We start from the raw sequence: 18,828 nt of genomic DNA on the forward strand, positions 1-18,828 counted from the left end.
TGTTATATGTATCTTATTTGTGATTAACATGATATTTTAGTTTGCAGTATGGTGTATTAACCTTCAGCCTCTTTCCCCAAATTGTTCTGGTTACCTGACTTGTCATTCTGTAAAACATCCAACAAAGTTTGAATGAAATTGTCGTAGCTCCTTCAGGGATGGCTCAATTGCTCGGGCTGAGTTTGTCTGATACACGCTTGTACCAATTTCATTGGAATTACATTATTCCTTGCTCCACAAAATATCACCATACATACAAAATTCTGGGCCATTTGAGCTTCATTAGTGCTGCAAACACAAAATAACCGTCAAAATGTCAAGGAATGCAACAAAATGAGAATTTGATTTTTCTTGTGCTTCTAGGAAATCAAACAGTACAATGTGCACAATGAACATTTGACCTTTCAAACCAATGCTGTATTTCTGTCTGAAAACTGAGTTTTATTTGCAAATATTGAAAAGACAGTAATGAAGATATATTTACATTCATACATTATTATAGGGTAATTTCATAAATAAGAGGTAGGAAATTACAAGTATACATTAATGAGATTTTATTACATATACACATATACAACATCAACTACTGTGTACAAAGTGCAAACATTTGAAGAGTTTGTTCGGAAAAACTGATAAGCCCATTTTCGAAGATTTTGAAGTACGGTCTTTGTCATAAAGTACAAAATAATACCTTTTAAATGATATAATGGTCACTACATATAGAGGCACATTTTTGAAGTTATGGTCAAAAGAAGCAAAAAATTCTTATTATTCTCTTTATTTTTCTTGACCTTTAATCGCAAAAATCTCCTTTTTGCAAATATGGACTTATCGGTTTTTGAGAACAAACTCTTAATTTGTTGTGTATTTGTATGCTGCATTATTTCAAAAGTTATCTTTCTGCAGCTACATACACTTTGTACACAGTCAAGGCCTCTTGAATGAAAGACTGAAAATATGAAATTTAATCATCAAAATCAATGTCGTGATTTTGCTCATCACATATAACGAAGTCCGGAATAATGTACAGGTTAATCATGATTTACACTAAAGATTCTCACTCATGTTCTTTCAAGCACATAGACATAGAAACATATACAATTGATAAAACTCAGAATATAAAACTGATTCATGTACAAGGGAAGGTACTATGAACAACTTGCTGATATAAATAATTCATTTTTGGTGTGTTTTCAAACAAGCTATCAGGGGGGTGTTTCATCAACGTTTGTCAGCGCTGACAACTTGAATCACCATAGTTACAGTCAGTGACCAGAGCATCTCAGCCAATCAAAACCAGGGATTTTGCTGAAATTGGTCAGCACCGACAGTTGTCGGCACTGACAAGCGTTGATGAAACACACCAGGTCTCCATATTAACATATAAGACACTTAGATAACTGGTGACTGACAGGACTACACAGCACATTGTCAAATGCATGTTTCAATTTTCAAATTCCTTTGCAAAAGACAATCTTTGGGTATAACTGCTCTCTCTATCTCTGATGTGCCCTCTGTATTCATGAAATAAGCTCTCCCCAACATAGAAAATACTGTTTGAAGTTATGTATTCATTTATATTTCACCAAGAGATCTTTTGTTTCGGCCATGCATTTTACATGACATTTTCAGCTCCTGAATTTTGTCATGTCCAGTGGAATGCAATGGAATGGAAATGCAAATCTAACATAGAGACAGGCATAGTTATCTTGTCCCATACATGTATATCACTTTATGTACTCAACAAAATAAAACAAATTTTATTACAGGTCATCCTGGGTTATCATTTATCACACTTGGACAAAAAAAAAGAAATCATCCAATCAATCTCATTAAATACAGGGTTCACTTTGTTGCATGGGATACTTACTTGTAGACAAAGACATTCCTTATGTGAAAGAAACTGTAGGCCTATATGTACGTCGTAGACATTAGGACCTTTAGTGTAGACAAATTGTCGTCACTTTATAACCAATCTAGACCAGTGCATTATACCACACACAAAGGCTTTATTTACCTGAAGAAGATTTTGATAGGAAAGGAAGCATATATATATAATGGAGAGATAGAAAACAGAACATGCTGTCGGTGTTAACCCCCAAACGATGGTTTAGGAGGACACTAAATCATTTCAAAATATTGTTTAATAAAGGCAAAAAGAAGTGTCTGTACACTGTATGATAAAAGAAATAAATGAATTGATAAGGCATACCAAACCGGCACAAACCATCAAAGATGGTCAAAGAAGAATATACATTCAACATTTCCAGAGTTTAAGAATACACTGTGATGTGAGGGGATGGGGGATTCACAAGTGGGACTGAACAGAGAAATGTTTGCATGCACACCACAATCATGCCGGGATCAGAGTTAATATTTTCCCATGTTTTTAAATTCATGGGTCACGAAATTTGCTAAAAATAAAAACCTCGCAAAATACTAGGTGTATACAGTATACGGACCTCATGATTGAAAGCACTTAATCTTATCGTCTGAGCTATGAACATCATCTCAACCAATGCAAACCAAACTTTTGAAACTAGCATTTTATTAGTTGGACTTGTGGCCAACGCCACATTTTTAAAAGTGGTTGGGGGGGGGGGGGGATCCACTTCTGGGTTTTATGAGCTAACAAGCCAAAAAACAAAAAGGTCCTTGGCGCAAAAACAACAGCTTTACCATGCTCAGAGGTTTCATTCTATTCTTTTCTACCGCCACTTCCAGGGTAAAAATGGGGGGGGGGGGGGGAGCCTAAAGTGGTGACACCCTATGATTTCCTATGTAAGGGTGCAAACAAAGTGGGGGGCCGGAGCCCCCCTGGCCCCTGGTTCCGCCAGCCCTGGGGCTTTTATTTTGTCTTGGCCAAAGAAGGTGAGAGTAATGCATCAATACCTTCTAATGTGATACATGTACTCCTTGAAGTCTGTTGACAGCTCAGAATGACAAAAAATTTGAGGGAAAAGAAACCCAAATATTTACAGTGTAAAAGTGGATTTGAATGAATGCAACTATATTTGTACAACACATCATTGAAGTTTGAGGAAAATTGGAAAATCTGTATTGGTGCCGCCACTGCTGGATGAGAAGACTCCGACAGTTTGTGACATCACCACCACAGAACAACAATTAAGGAAATATGAAGACAATTCCACAAAAGGTAATCTTTCAATGAAAGGTACACATTTCCTTGATTTGTTACTGACATACATGTATTTTGAGAGGAATGTTATTTCTCCCTGCTTTCTGACAGAGCTAAGTCAAGTGCTCTTTCATTAACATGTGGAAAAGTGAAAGCATGTTGAATTATCTTTATTTCATTATACATTATCATTACGACGTAGTGATATCACAAACTGGCGTAGTCTTCTCATTCAGGGATGATGGCACCTACAATTGAAAAATTCATACCTCTTGGACGGATTGTCTGCTTATTCTCAAACATCACTAATATGTTCTACTTGTTGCATTCACCCAATCCACACATATACATATTTAGGTTCAATTCTCCTTTAAACTAAAGAATGATGCAAGAGCCCTCTGCTGGTGGGAGGCCGTCAGCTGAGTCAGATGGTAATCTGCGCACATCGTCCAGCACTGTCAGGTTTGGTAGGGCTTGAAATATTCTGGGCAAAAGAAGGCAGAAATATACATAATTATATAAAACATTGTATGAATTGAAACAGATACACGACTACCAAATCTGCACATTGATGATCTGTCAATACACATGTCCTGGACCGGCCCATTTCACAAAAATGTTGACATGATAGCAACTCTTGCTCCAATGGCAAGAATCCTGCTTCCTAATTGGCTGTTGCCACTGGAAGTTGCTATTCTAACAAGAATTGCTAATCACCTGCTCGGCAGAGCAGCCCTAGCATAAAATTTATCCCCAAAATTGAATTTTAGCTTTTGACATTATTCCACAGTTTTAAAAGCTCTTTTATATAATTATGTTGTAACCATCATTTTTGTGATTTTTTGAGCGCACAAGCCTTAGGGCCCTTTTGCCAGGCTGGCAACGTGCTTTTTTAACATCTTTTATGGAATGGGGTCCATGTCTCCACAATAACCAGTAACATTCACAGCCTAAGCATGGCACATGAAATGTAAACCCATTCTCAGAAATATACACTGCTTGCAAAATATGGTTCTGAGCAATGATCAGATATTATGGACATCCAAACATAGGTTTTATCATGTTTCCCCGTGAAATCACACAAACGGAAACCCCAAAACTTCCTGAAAATGCAAATGATAAAAGGTACCCTTATATGGAAAAATAGGAAAAATAGGACTTACTCACACACTTAACCCGTTGAGGACAGACTGATTTTGCTACAACACGCATTTCCGATAGACCCCTGCCCGAGTATACTCGGGACTCGTCCTCAGCGGGTTAAGTTTAGCAGTGATTTGACTCTTTCAGTTTAAAAACTTTTGTTATATAATTTCAGATGGAATACACCCTTTGTCATCTTAGTCTCATTTTTTATTTCTAAAAACTTTATGGAAAAATAGGATGTGTATGTTCAAGATTTGCTCACAAACAAGTTTGTAAGTGACTTGACTGTTTTAGCTTAAAACCTCTTGTCATATAGTTACAAATGGAATGCACCCTTTGTCATCTTAGTCTCATTTTCATTTCTGAAAACTATGTTTGGCTTGAAGGATGAGGGAAAAAAAGAATAATTATATCATCATACCTTTCTCTGTAGTTCTCTAGGAAACAGATTGGATTTCTCCTCAGGTCTAGGCACTGAAGTCTAGTCTTTCTCAAGGCTGTGAGACCTTCAAATGAGTTGATGGAGTTGTCACTGAGATTTAGCACCTCCAGCACTGGACTCTTGGGCAATTTCTGAAAATCATTTCAAAGAAAGAATTGTTGTTGTCAGAGGCCGATTCAGGAATTCCATAAGGGGGGGGGGGGGGGGGAGGCACTTTTACAAAATTAAAGGGTGCGCCCCTCCATTTTTCTTTTTTATTTCTTTTGTTTTAACAATCAAATAAAGGGGGCACACACCCAGTGCACCCCCCCCCCCCCCCCCTGGATCTGCCGCTGGTTGTTTTGTGGATGGTTTTCTTTGAGTGTGAAAATAAACAAAACCACACATGAATTCACAGAAAGAAAGGAATGTTAATGATTGTGAGAGCCTACATGCATATAACCACTCATCTTCTACTGATTACTGCAGAAAGTGTGCATCACCAAATCAAATACAGCACATGTCAATATTTTATGTCTGAGAGTTGATTTTATCACACCTATATGTCTGTCTATGTCTACTGGTGCGACAAAGCATCGCATTACCTCAAAAATATATCCAGAATGCATCAAATCGATATTTTCATTCCATCACATGCTCTTGCTGGTGACAGTATTCCTTGTCATTTTGTCAGAGGCAGCATTTCAAAGCAACATACTTTTACACACACACAAAAATATATATATATGCATACTTGCATGTACACTTGCACAATACACATGCACAAGCAAGTTATCAACCAATCAGAAATTTGGCCCACAACCAATAATTATTTCTCTTTTCTACAATGAAGGAGAATCATGTTCATATTTTTTGCATATCATTCTCTTCTTGATGTATGTTTGCTCAAACAGCAACTTACCTTGAAAGATGTGATGTAGTTCTTACTCAGATTTAACTGCTTGCAACTACAAAGACAGAACAGAAGGAAAACAATTTATTTATCAGTCACGCAATTCATACATCAAATGTGCAAAAGTAACATTATTGTATATCATACGATAGATATCAAGGGGATGAGAATTCAGTTTATACTCATTCATTGATAACTGATTTCTCAGGAGAGAAGATATAATAATCATGATTGTGGTAATGCTTATGTCAGTGTTGCTGTAAAGGAAATTTTTAGATCTATGATATGGTATCTTTTCGAGAATTGACAAAAAGTCCTTGCACAAGCTGAACTGCCATGTAACACTTACAACAATTAAAACTTTATGAAACTTACACATAGTTTGGACTGAATGGTACTTTCTTTCTTATTTTCTTTAATGTAGATCTGCCCTACTACTATCAGTACTACTGTTATTACTCCTAGTATTGCTAATTCATGTGCCAACACAATTAGCACACACATCAATAAAAAAATAAACATTGAATATGTCATAACTCTTGAACGGAAGCTATACTGTGGTTCAAGAGTCAACTCTGCCTATCAAAGCAATATCCCAAAACAAAAGACAAACTGTGACACATATTGCAAATTTGAAAGATGTTTGTGTGTGTGTGTGTGTGAGTGTGTGTATCTGTCTGTCTGTCTGTCTGTCTGTCTGTTCATCTGTCTGTCTGTTGGGGTGAAAAGCTGTGCACATGAAAATTATGTGCTCTGTTTACATGCCAAAATTTTTGCTCATAGATTCAGTTTCAGAGGGAGAGCTGCCACATAATTTACCAGTTAAGGGAGACATCTGAGAGATCCATGATGTTGTTATCCCGGGCCTGGACAGTCTCCGCCCGAATGAGACGTTTCAGGATGCGGTGTAGGCTCTCCTTCTGGTAGTCATGGTGCATGTCTTGGAATGACAGGTTGGCATGCTGTTTGTCCAGAAGTTCAGAATATATTTATTAGTGCACCCTCTATTGACAAGATCGTCATCCCTTAATACCGGACACATCACTCTACACGGCTGGAGGGTTAACATTATTACTGTTATCATCGTCATCATTATCATCATCATCATTGTTATCATCATTACTACATGTATTGCATTATTTATGACACTTTAAATATGCAGGGTTGTTTTCTTTCTCCAAAAAGAAGACTTATTTCCTAGCAAGTCTGATGTTGTAAAGTTATATGCATTTCTACTCAATCCATGATATATTTTCCATTTCTTGGGTCAAATTGGTTGCTTTTATTTGAACATAGCTATGACTGAGATGTCATTAAGATTTAGGAGTGATGTCAGGTATTGTGGTACGGGAAGTAAAGTCTTTATCCATGCAATTGACAGGTGACGATACATCAAAATGGAAGCCAATGTACAACAAAAAGAACAAAAACCCAAAGCACAATAATATGTATGAAAAAAAAAAACATAATGAAACCAAGGCACTCCATATCTTCTCTCAACCTACCCCACAATTCTCCCAGTCCTCCATCTTCTTCTGATGGTCCTTTCTCTGCAGCCCCATCTTGCCATGGTGGATGGTCTTCCCCTGGTCATCCGTTACCTTGGTGAAGACCTTCTCCTTGATCTCCGGCCCCTTCCTCACACGAGGGCAGTGCAGCTCGCTACCTCTCAGCTCATTCTGCTTCAGCTCATGAAATAGTGTGTAGCGGAAACGCTCGGAGGGCAGCTGTACATGAACAGTAAACCATTTCAGAGAAATTATAACTCAGACTAGATGCACTTGGCATTCCATATGCACAAGAGAGTGAACTTGAATCTTACCAGATAATATAATTGGTAAAACATGTTAGTGTTTTAAATGTATGAATTACATTGTATATCAGCTCTCAGAATCACTATGTTATGGTGAAGACCTTCTGGATCCCAAGCTGTGAAAATGATCTCTTTCACAGCAATCATGATTACAAGTTTCATCATTAGCATTGAAACTATCGTCACCAACAGGGTAGTACATTGTCGTTGGTTTGGTTTATATGCAGAGGAATAAGTAATAGGAATGATGATGCAAACTTGTACCTATGGGTGTACTGAACTGTCTCTTTTTCCCCATTCATGCACTCACCTTTGGCAATTTCACAAGCTTGTCTTTTGACTCTTCGGAATCTCTCGGCCCATTGACAGTGATGATGGGAATTGTGTTCCAGTTACTGTCACCAGGTTTTTGGGTGTTTCCTCCAGGGTAGGCAGGTGGTCTGAACAAAAGAAAAAAGAAGATTTTCACAGATGATGAGGATTTAGACAATATCAATTAATACAGAGATGATGACCAAGTACATTGTATGAAGATAAATATCACGCATGTGAAGGATTTCTAGCAAGTTTCTCAATCGTCCACAGACTTTGAACATATATGACCAGGTTTTTGGTATACTTTTAATTGGGTTACATGGATATCTCATCTTCAACAGTTTTCTGCTTGGTAGGGGTAAACTGTTTCATTGGCAATGAACATCAGCTCTTATGCTTAACTTTGCCCTGTGTATGAAAATATCGATGTTAAATAGTTAAAGGAAGTGAATGAAGATAAATATATGATTTTTCTGTGTTCGATCACATTACACATCTTAGGATGCACCCTAACTGCGACAGCCGCCACACGCAGTGTGGCGGCTGCGCCGTGCTCCCATAAAAGATCTTCATGTTGAACAAACGGGTGCCTTTGCGGCGCTATATTTCCTTAATTTTTCAACAGAAACTACTAGGAATACTTACATGGGTAGATGAAACCTAAATGACTATCATCGGCGACTGTTTGATGCATTTCATTGCTTGTGATGCACAAAATGATGTCTTATAAGCAGCTCACCGATGTTCACAGAATTCACAATCACTTGCACAAGCGCACAGAATACTTAGGAACTAACATAAGCGAAATTGCGGGGAAGCCGCCAGGACCGCGCCTGGCGGCGCGGTCTCCGGGGCTAGATGCACCCATGCTATATGATAACAATGAAACCTCTTTCAAATAAATATTGTAACTGATTTGCCTGCACAATGCTATCAAATTGAAGACAAAGTTCCCCACAAGTTCTTCTTAATCTGCCTCCTTTGCCACTGGACCTTCTAAGTTCTACATACAGGTGTTCACTGACAATGCACATACAAGTACATATTAGTCTATGCGATGCGGTGTACAATTATTCGCGACGTCCTGTGTTGCCTTGCACAATTTAAGTGGGTAATCAAGGAGCTTAGGAGCAGAAGGTAGTCCTGGAAGTGTGACCAAATACTAAAACACATGCAATCAATACTCACTCTGTTATCATTTCGACCATATTTGTCGGGATTGCACGATCATGACGCCGAGATTTCAGGAAAGCGATGCTGTCGTGTACACGCCAGCAGTACACGCACTAGATCTACAGAGTCCGGGTCGGTCGCGCTGTGGACACTTCACTTTACGTGAATTGCAGTACGGATATCTCGGAACCACGACTGTGTAACAGGTGCACCACAGAACAGCGTTTCTATGACGTCACAATTGCTATGGCTTCAGATCCGGGGTGCAGCTCTGCCGCTCGCATAGTCGGCTGTGAGAGCTCAGCCTGGTTTTTACAAGTGTGAAAAAATATTCTGTGAATTCAGTGAGTACAATAAAAGTAAAAGCTCTGTGAAGTTGAAGGATATTATGGGAAGTTGCTTAAAAGTTATGTTTCTTTTTCTATCTTTGTTCCTTTTTTGATCGATGCACCATGTCAGTTATAACCGGTGATGGGAAGAGATTTTAGTATGCAATATCTTTGGATAAGACAAAATGAAGCTAGAATGCACAGGAGATATCCAGAAAATGTATTTTCTATTTTAAAAAATGAAGTGATATTCATTGTTATATCAACGGCAACCCTCGAAGTTAAAAGCGCTTCATAGATGATTATACAAGTTGAGTATGTGGAATTTCGGTACAAGCCACCCTACTTTCTTTCTATAGTTCCAGTTGTCTGTATCTAGCCTTCCTATGAATTTCACCAGAACTTTATCATTCTTATAACTTTTGAACGGACCGTCCTACTTTTCTTCAGTTTCATTGTTTAACTAACTATCACTTTCGGCATCTATTTTCACAGAATCAACAAATATTTAATAGGACAAAATTCCACAATCCGTTGTGGAAACAACAACAACATAAAGTTACTGAGAAAATACGAGCTGCTTCTCCGACCTCCTTTTTATTTCTTTTGTTTCAACAAAAAAATAAAGGGGGGGGGCGTGCGCCGGTTGCGGTCCTCTCTGGATCCGCCACTGTTTAAATTCTCGTACCTTTTTGTAAAAGAACGGTAACCACTGCAGGCTCTAAAAGAATATTCTATACGGCAACCTCACTGCTTAATCCGTAATCCGTCGACAGCGTTTCAAACAATGACATGACAAGCTGCAACAAAATGGTTCAAAGTGATAGCTACAACTCGAGCTCAAGCTTTTAAATTCAAATCACTGAATGCCAACATTATTTTACAAAAAATTAACACTGTAATTAAGACTATTTGATTTCCTATTGGCTTAAAAATAAAGTTTACATACACTTAACATTGGACTATACATTATACATTTTCTTATAACTTTATCATCATTAAGAGCCATTTTTAAATAATACAGTAATTTTAACAAATACAATTGAAAGAATAGTTATCTTAATAACAAGGGGACCACTATCAAACTGGCAGGGGAGGGGTTGGTGGTGGGGGAGATGAGTGGAGAGGTATCAGCTATTACGAAAAGTAGTGGGGTGAATCAATGTATGCAAAATAATGCGGTTATAGGAAGGCACTGTATTTTCGTGGTAAAAAAAACCAAATAAACAAACAAAAAGGGGGTTGACTGCTATTACAAAAATAGTGGAATGAGTCAGTGTAAGCAAAATAATGTAGTTATGGGGAGGGTACTATATTCTGGTGGTCAAGGGGGAAGGGTGTCTAGGGCGGCGTTGAGGATCTGAACTTTGCTCCAATAGCCTCAATCATTTTACAAAGATTTAGCAATTTCACCTACCTTTTACAGTTAAATAGTTTTTCCATTTTATGGGTATTTGGATTTCTATAATAGTATCTCGGCAACAAAGCTTGTCTCAGAGTATCAAATGAACTACATTCAAATAACACATGGAATTCATCACCGATTTTGTTTGAGTTACACAGTGGACATATCCTATCATCATAATTGCTATTGCTGTACTTCCCCATTACTACTGGGAGTTTAGAGTTAGCTAGACGGAATTTAGTCAAAGTACTACAGAGACTCCAACTCTCCCGTTTTCGACGGGAGATCTCCCGACGAAAACCCATTTTTGCAAAATCTCCCGTTCTCCAGTTTGAGATTTAATTTCTCCCGCCCTGGCTCTTTGTCTCCCGTTGGAAAGGATTTCTTACATATTTCTATCGTATGTTGAAAAAATAAGCCTTAGATAGCACCAGAGAGCATCTAGAACCCTGGGAATTTCGCGCTTCGCACATAGCAACTTTGAGTCTCCCGGTTTGCTAGGGGTTTCAGGCGGGAGAATCTCCGGATCAGAAGGTACTTTGGGTTGGAGTCTCTGGTACTAGCGTATTTGCGAGGGAGGGTCAGGAGATACGGTTCAAATATAAATTTACATTTAAGAATGCGATAATTGACACAGGAATCACTGTCATTAACAGTACTAGACCAAGTTTGAATAAATTGATCATTCAATCTCCGTTTGACTTTTTTTAACCATACGTGTGGCTACGAATGCCGCAGGCTGCGACGGTCAGTCACAGGATTTGACGTAGGTGGCGTTGTCGGAAAATTGCATAATCGCAGACGCCGTACGTGCGGAAAAGAGTGACGAGTCCAGGCGAGACTGCATCTGAAATCTTGTAGCATTTATCTGAAAGTAAGAAACTATAAAGTTTGTCTTTGATCATGTTAGTCTGTGTGTGCTTGATTCATGATTAGCCAAGAATCAGAAGAGCAAATACTCAAGAGACAACTCGAAGTTCGTTATTCTCGGCCGATATAGTGGTGTTACATCATCCTCAGTCCCATGCTGACCATTTCGTGCTGGCAATTTAGTTCTCTGTGTCAAGATGGAGTAAAATATCCAATACAATATGCGTCAGGGTGCCTATTTCTGGCAGGGCACTTTCATTCATCAATAAAACAGCTAATGGAGGAAAGAATCCTTTATGCCCCTCCCCCACTAATTTGCACAAAATAAATAAATTACTATTCTTTCTTACCAACATTGCAACGACAAACTAAGGTATAAATATGGGAAGTCTTCCCATAAATGGCATAACCTTTATTTAGTTCATCATTAGCAAAAAAAAAAAAAAAAAAGTAATTCACTCACCCTGTGTAAATTAGGGGGGAGGGCATAAGGAACTCTTTCCCTAATGAACATCATGTGTGCGTAGTCACACTTTAGAGCAAAGCAGGAGGGCGTGCCATCAGTACTTGCAAGTGTTATGGGAAGTGACGCCTTGTTCGGTTGTATTGGGCCTTTTCATGAATGAAATTAAATGGCCCTTGGCCTTGCTGCAAAAAAATAGGCTGTACAAAGCCTGTCGCCAACAGGGTTTTTCGCTGGTTCTGTAGTATCTAGGAGCTCTAGACTAACTGTTTAGCAAAGGTTGGATCATAAATTTGATATGCATGGAGTCTGGAGATTGCAGAGTTTGTATTGATCCAAACTTACACAGTTTTTCTTTTAATACTCTAGACACTACAGCTTGCCTTTATCAATGGACTGTTTAACAATATTTATAAACACTAACATTCAAACAGGTGTAGACTGTTAATGCAAGAGTTCCTCAACCTGCATGTACCTCCAGCACTCATTTTGACGTAAATAACTATTGAATTTAAATTTTTTAACATTCACTCATTTAGCAAGTGGTGATGACGACAGCACTTCATAATACAGTAAATTTTACATTTTATTTTTATACACTTAACCGCACTTTTAGTATTTTCATTATCTATTTGTATTACAGTATAATCAAAACTCAATAATTTCTCTGCTATTCACTAGAAGGAGGTGCAAAAATGCAAGTCATGACAGGAAGTGGCCTGCGTCTTCTTGGGAGAAGCTGCCTACTCCAAGCAGCCAACAAGCCAAGGAGTGAAGTCTGGAAGATGGTCAGTCAGACCACTGCTTCCACAAGCTGTACTGAGGTAGGAATTTGCTCATATCATATTTTCTCGTAATAATATAAGATTATAATTTAAAGTAAATCTCTGGTTTGCACGAAATATTTCCTTGTTTTGTTTGGAAGATGTTCAGTCAGACCACTGCTTCCACAAGCTGTACTGAGGTAGGAATTTGCTCATATCATATTCTCTCGTAATGATATAAGATTATAATTTAAAGTAAATCTCTGGTTTGCACGAAATATTTCCTTGTTTTGTTTGCAAATGTTGGAGATCTGTCGCAATCATGCAGCATATTTTGTTTATCAGAAGAGCAAAAGCCATGTTAGCGAGCAATGGATATAATGAGATGTTTTTGAGGCTTGCATTACATTATGTAGTGTAGTACCGGTATAGATTGTCATCCTGTGACTTTATGTGAGAGTCAGTACTCCCAGGTTTTTTTCTGCTCACCTGTAGCCAAATCTAGAGATTGTACATTCTCCCCAATTTCTCAGATGAGAACAGAATAGAAAGCCTGACTTGCAAAGATCATACTTCAGGACAGTGTTCATGTAAGAAAACTATAGACCTACACACCACCCTTTGATGACAGAAGACAGTGGAAATATGAATTTCTGACATGATGCGATGAGAACATTAATTATTAAATGTCCCACCATGGCAGTGGCCTACTTCCCTTGTCAAATTTCTTTCTGTGAACATCTCCACTATATATGATTTCTTGTTTGAGCAAAGAGTACCATTTAAGATTTTTACATTCTGGGTTTCTCATGATCTTCTTTGTCCAGTGTATCACCTGCAGACATCTCTTGCACACATGTAGCAAGATAAAAGTCTCTGCGCCATACACGACTCTCCATCAGGTGTGGAAAATGTCGAGGGGGGGGGGTTGATTCAACACCCCCCCCCCCCCCCCACAGCCCTTTTTTGAGTTAAGATTTTTACATTCTACATTTCTCATTTTATCTTCTTCCTCCAGTGTATCCCCTGCAGACATCTCTTGCACACATGTAGCAAGACAAAAGTCTCTGCACCATATACGACTCTCCCTCGGGCAGGGAGAGACCAATGGCTGACAGCATCCTCTACCGTACAGACTGCATGGCGGCCAGCAAGTAGCGGAAGGCAAAACAAGAGTAAAACTGGAAAGAAAGGGGTGAGTTAGTCTGTCTGATATGAATCACATTTACTCATGTACATTACAAAATTATATTTCTGGTCAGTTTCCCCTTTTGCATTTATTGTATATGTGTGTTACAATTATCATTAGATCAATGTAAAGTTTAACCACTTGGAAATAATTCATTCTCCCATTACATGTTTCTCTATAGCAAGCAGCTCCAGTTTCTTTTACTGAAAACATTAAGAGCTCATTTTTTGCCTCACAAGGAATAACCTGGTTCCTATAACCTATTGAAATTTTTGTACACACCCCCTTTGCATAATTTGTAAACTATGTCCGAAGGTAACAAATAATCAGCATTGACTGCTTGACTGATCTGTATAGAACCTTTGTTTCCCAGCTTTAAATTCACTAAATATCTTGCTTTACATTCCCAGCCTATAACCTGGAAATCGCTGCTTGTGACATTTGCCATCGGTGGATCAGCTTTGTATGTCTTCAAGTCCGCAAAGGAAAAGAAAGAACTACGTAAGCTTGCACATTTCTGTACAGGATTTGGGGATTGTTGTTAGGTGATTAAGTCATCAACTTATATCAACTCCTAACTTGTAAACAAAATTATCACAAACGGACTGGCATTAGTGCACTTTATGATAATCTTGGTGTTAAATCGTGAAAACAACATCATTCTCACAAAAATGTTATGCAAAAATAACAGCTTTTACAGTAATTATGGCAAACCAGGATGTTATGTAAAAACTATTGCATTCTCACTGACTGCTATGTTGTAAAGGGTTGTGTGTGAATAAGCTCATTTTTTGGATGTTATATCCACAAAGGCATAATTATAAGTGCAGCCATGAAGTAGAATTCTCATTTTCTGTCCAGTCTGAATGAAACTTTTGCTCTTCTGTTTGTTTGACTCTACTCTTCTGTTTTAAATTCAGCTGGAACACTGATTGGAATTTCCCTGTCATTCAATTCATCACTTGTCAAAAATTGTCCTTGCAGCCACCAAAGCATCAAAGTATCGTGATATTAATGTGTGAATAAAACATCCTACAACATTTCTGACCCTCAGAGATACAGAAGGAAAGGAACAAAGCAGTGGGCAAGGCTGCAATAGGTGGACCATTTGACCTGATTGACACGTCGGGCCAGCGCAAAACGAACGAAGACTACCTTGGGAAGTGGATCCTGCTCTACTTTGGCTTCACACACTGTCCAGACATCTGTCCTGATGAGCTGGAGAAAATGATCCTTGCTGTCAACAAAGTCAGTGAGTACTCCAAAACGACCATTGTGCACATGTCACAGCTTCTTCTCTTGACAGATATGATGTCTGGTGCAGATGACTTCACGTTACAATGAAGTCCTTGGTACCAGCCATTTTCTTTCACTTTATTTGAATTTTGTTAAAGCTGAACAAATGTAAAGATACTATAATAATAATTTTGAGATTTACATGTTTAGTTCATTGTGTGAAAAATTTTGTGATAACCGCATTCATTATAATGGGAGCACAGTCTAATTTTAACAAGCTCTTGTGCTCACAATCCATTCATTCTTGGCATGCTGTGTGAAATTTGATGTAGATCAGATCAACTGACTGGGAAATAATACCATATCCTTGTTTCCATTATATCTAATGGACAAAATCCACTGAGGTGAGGTGATGAATGATCTTATTTGTTCAAACCTAGTTTCAGAACATCTGCCCAAGCTGTTAAAGTATGCAGACTGATGTGGAAATCAGTATACATGGCACATTATTACCATGAATGAATGAATGAATGAATGAATGAATGAATGAATGAATGAATGAATGAATGAATGAATGAATGAATGAATGAATGAATGAATGAATGAAATTTTGCTATATGAGGATCAGAGAGCAGTTCCTTGACCCAAGCTTATTCCAACAGAGGCCCAAGGTGTTGGTGAAAGTCATTGCATGTCCTGCAGAATCAACAGGCGTTAAGAATTTGCACTGAGTCCCAAATGAAAGAGCAGCCAGTATTTGTTGTACAACTGTATAAACCGAACAACACACAATAGTTTATTGTGAAAGCATTTCCAAGATCACAGCAAATTCAAATTGCTCACCAGCCATGCACATGGACCAAAAGACAGATAAACTATCACAGTATGTAGTAGCTGTCCTGTATTACACACACACACACACACACACACACACACACACACACACACTCACTCACTCACTCATGTATGGTGGCTGTTATGTGAACAAATTATGATATCATTCTCTGATTTAACTGTGAGCACTTCCCCATATTACTTTTGATTTTTCTCAATTAAGAAAAGTATTTCCTACCCTGGCATTCAACCGATGGGAGGCCATCAATTGGAAAGCAAAGTGCAGTTGTATGTACCAATCATTGGTATATACTGTGTATATGCAGTCACTTCGTTTTGTATCTTTTGTTCAACAGATGGCAGTCCCAACCTGGAAAAGGTCATCCCTATCTTCATCACCATCGATCCCGACAGGGACGATGTGGAGACAATGAGGGAATATGTCAAAGGTAGGACCATCTTCACTTCTACTCTTCAAATAATAAAGCATATCAATAAAGTTTTAATTTGCACCAGGACACAGCAGTACAACTAGTATTTATGTTAATTGAAAAAAAAAAAGTTGAGGTGATTTCTGCAGTTCTGCCAAAATTCATTGCATGACTGCTTCTGAGCTGAATATTTGTGTCATACATTTGTACCTTTATGTGCAACTAATCTGAGTAAAAAAGAAAAAAGAAAAGAGAAAATAATATGCAGAATTAAATTGCAATTTTAGTTTTACTTTTGCTCTCCTTTTTGTTAGGTAACAATAGAATGCTCTTTTTAGTCATGTGAAAAGCTTTTCCCCCAATTCCAGGAAAGATTGTTGTATATTTTGCATTTGTAAATTAGGAACCCATAATGTAGGAAAGTAGATGGTATAAAGCCAATGATTGTTAATGCAAATTGCAACATACTTGACAACCTGCAAGCTAAATGATGTCAGCTATTATTAGTGAGATCGTCAGGATCAAGTATGAAGTGTGTAGCCCCACAAGTGGACACCAGGAATTTGATCTGTGCTGTACCTTCTCTAATGGCGGATGCTTCTGTTTCGCAGAATTTGACCCAAACCTGGTTGGGCTGACTGGCAGCCGAGAGAAGATTGATGAAGTGGCCAGGAACTTTCGAGTTTACTTCAGCATGGGACCAAAGGATGAGGACAATGACTATATTGTGAGTGGCATTATCATAAGTCTTTTCCTTTGTTGTGATAGATAACTTCTAGGTGAATTGTCTTCCCTACCATGTTCTCTACAATTATTATCTTTTTCATCTCTGTTTTATATGACATTTTTTTTATGAGGGTAAAACTAAATAATAGACAGAAATTTACAACGTACATGTATGTAGATATACAAGATGGCGTGCAGTCTTGATGGGTATACTGAACTACATCCAAATCAATTAGCATAAATACACGTATGTCTTGACATTGTCATGGGTAAATGAATCAACACGTAAAGTCACTAATCTTTACAGTAGTGAGTGAACTCATTGCATTACAATTAAACAGCGTAGTATTGCACATTACATTGCTTTTGAGCAATTAATCATGTACCAACAGAGACTCCAACTCTCCCGTTTTCGACGGGAGATCTCCCGCCGAAAACCCATTTTTGGAAAATCTCCCATTCTCCCGTTTGAGATTTAATTTCTCCCGCCCTGGCTCTGTGTCTCCCGTTGGAAAGGATTTCTTGCTTATTGCTATCGTATGTTGAAAAAAAATAAGCCTTAGATAGCACCAGAGAGCATCTAGAAATCTAGGAACTTCGCGCTTCATACACATCAAATTGGAGTCTCCCGTTTGCTAGGGGTTTCAGGCGGGAGAATCTCCAGATCAGAAGGTGCTTTGGGTTGGAGTCTCTGTACCAATACAATAGGCCAGTTTGCTAGTGTATTCAAATTCCAGGCATTTTTTTTTTCTGCCGGAGACCAGTCTTTGTAACAAGCTATTCCATTCACCTGTACATAATTAATGCATTTTAGTACTTTCAATACTCTCGCTTTTGGCTATAACAAAGTCCATGGGACAGTTGTTTTCTTTCGTTATACGAAATTTTCGCAAATATAGCCAAACAATTAAGTACATAAGGGCATATACAGTGTAGATGATAATTTTGGGACTTGAATTTTTACTTTGCTGTAACGAGAATGTTGTCATAACAGTGTTCATTATAACGTGAGTGTACTGTACAGTTGATTTGTATTACTTGTATTACAAGCCTTGGGCAAGTTATCTGGATGTCAGGAAAAGTCTGTTAATGAGGTATGCATAGAAATTGAAAGTGTTAATAAGTTGGGCTGTTCTGTGTGTAATTCTGTATCAAATGCATGTATCAAGTTGCAATGAGCGTAGCAATTGCTGTGAATCGTTCCCAGGTTGACCACACTATCATCATGTACCTGATTGGACCAGAGGGTCAGTTTCTGGACTACTACGGTCAAAACAAGACGGACGAGCAGGTGGCCGGTGGGATCGCCTCACACATGAGGAAGCACAAAGCTATCCAATCAGCCTCCAGTTGAAGTGGAGTGGGCGTAGAGATGTACCCGTCGTTGACTTGATACATTCTGTATTTTATTGCCCATCAATTTTGTAAACAGCCACAACTGGTTTGTGAAGAGCAGCAAGCCCATGTACTTTCAAAATGACAAAATACATTCTGATTTCTCACTTACATGTATAAGCCCAAATTTTTCCAGTTACATCTGAATTTGTAGATGACAGACATTTGTGTTCTCATCATGTTGTATGTGTCCAAGCGCATAGTATCTAAGTATTTATTATGTTCATAAGAAAGAAAAAAACATATAACCTTTTTACAATTGTCAG

At 38.2% G+C, this 18,828-nt stretch overlaps 2 protein-coding genes across 2 annotated transcripts; one reads left to right on the forward strand and one right to left on the reverse strand.

Moving 5' to 3' along the window:
• Positions 1-3,336: 3,336 nt before the first annotated feature.
• LOC139732256 (uncharacterized) lies at positions 3,337-8,946 on the reverse strand. Its single transcript, XM_071643130.1, has 7 exons — positions 8,936-8,946; positions 7,743-7,872; positions 7,125-7,346; positions 6,439-6,581; positions 5,629-5,674; positions 4,707-4,858; positions 3,337-3,623 (listed from the first exon to the last, which is right to left on the reverse strand). The coding sequence occupies exons 1-7, from the start codon at positions 8,944-8,946 to the stop codon at positions 3,515-3,517; spliced, it is 813 nt and encodes a 270-aa protein (XP_071499231.1). The 3' UTR covers positions 3,337-3,514.
• Positions 8,947-12,674: 3,728 nt separating this feature from the next.
• Positions 12,675-18,623, forward strand: LOC139732237 (protein SCO1 homolog, mitochondrial-like). Its single transcript, XM_071643112.1, has 7 exons — positions 12,675-12,811; positions 13,770-13,946; positions 14,351-14,441; positions 14,995-15,192; positions 16,367-16,459; positions 17,053-17,168; positions 18,375-18,623. Exons 1-7 carry the CDS (start codon positions 12,683-12,685, stop codon positions 18,519-18,521), a joined length of 951 nt encoding a protein of 316 aa, XP_071499213.1. The 5' UTR covers positions 12,675-12,682; the 3' UTR covers positions 18,522-18,623.
• The last annotated feature ends 205 nt before the right edge of the window (positions 18,624-18,828 follow it).

Source organism: Diadema antillarum, unplaced genomic scaffold, assembly GCF_040938485.1.
Source record: "Diadema antillarum isolate AM-2024a unplaced genomic scaffold, OU_Dant_1.0 seq00000407_RagTag, whole genome shotgun sequence".
NCBI lineage: Eukaryota > Metazoa > Echinodermata > Echinoidea > Diadematoida > Diadematidae > Diadema > Diadema antillarum.

Bases quoted from the DNA above. Each gene is read 5' to 3' on its own strand.
- LOC139732256 (XM_071643130.1), bottom strand. The intron at 7,347-7,742 runs GTGAGTGCATGA...GTTCATGTACAG, and splicing joins AGCTTGTGAAATTGCCAAAG to CTGCCCTCCGAGCGTTTCCG. The intron at 5,675-6,438 runs GTAAATTATGTG...CTGTCTTTGTAG, and splicing joins TCAGATGTCTCCCTTAACTG to TTGCAAGCAGTTAAATCTGA.
- LOC139732237 (XM_071643112.1), top strand. From the start codon at position 12,683: ATGCAAGTCATGACAGGAAGTGGCCTGCGTCTTCTTGGGAGAAGCTGC. The intron at 16,460-17,052 runs GTAGGACCATCT...TCTGTTTCGCAG, and splicing joins AATGAGGGAATATGTCAAAG to AATTTGACCCAAACCTGGTT. The intron at 17,169-18,374 runs GTGAGTGGCATT...AATCGTTCCCAG, and splicing joins ATGAGGACAATGACTATATT to GTTGACCACACTATCATCAT.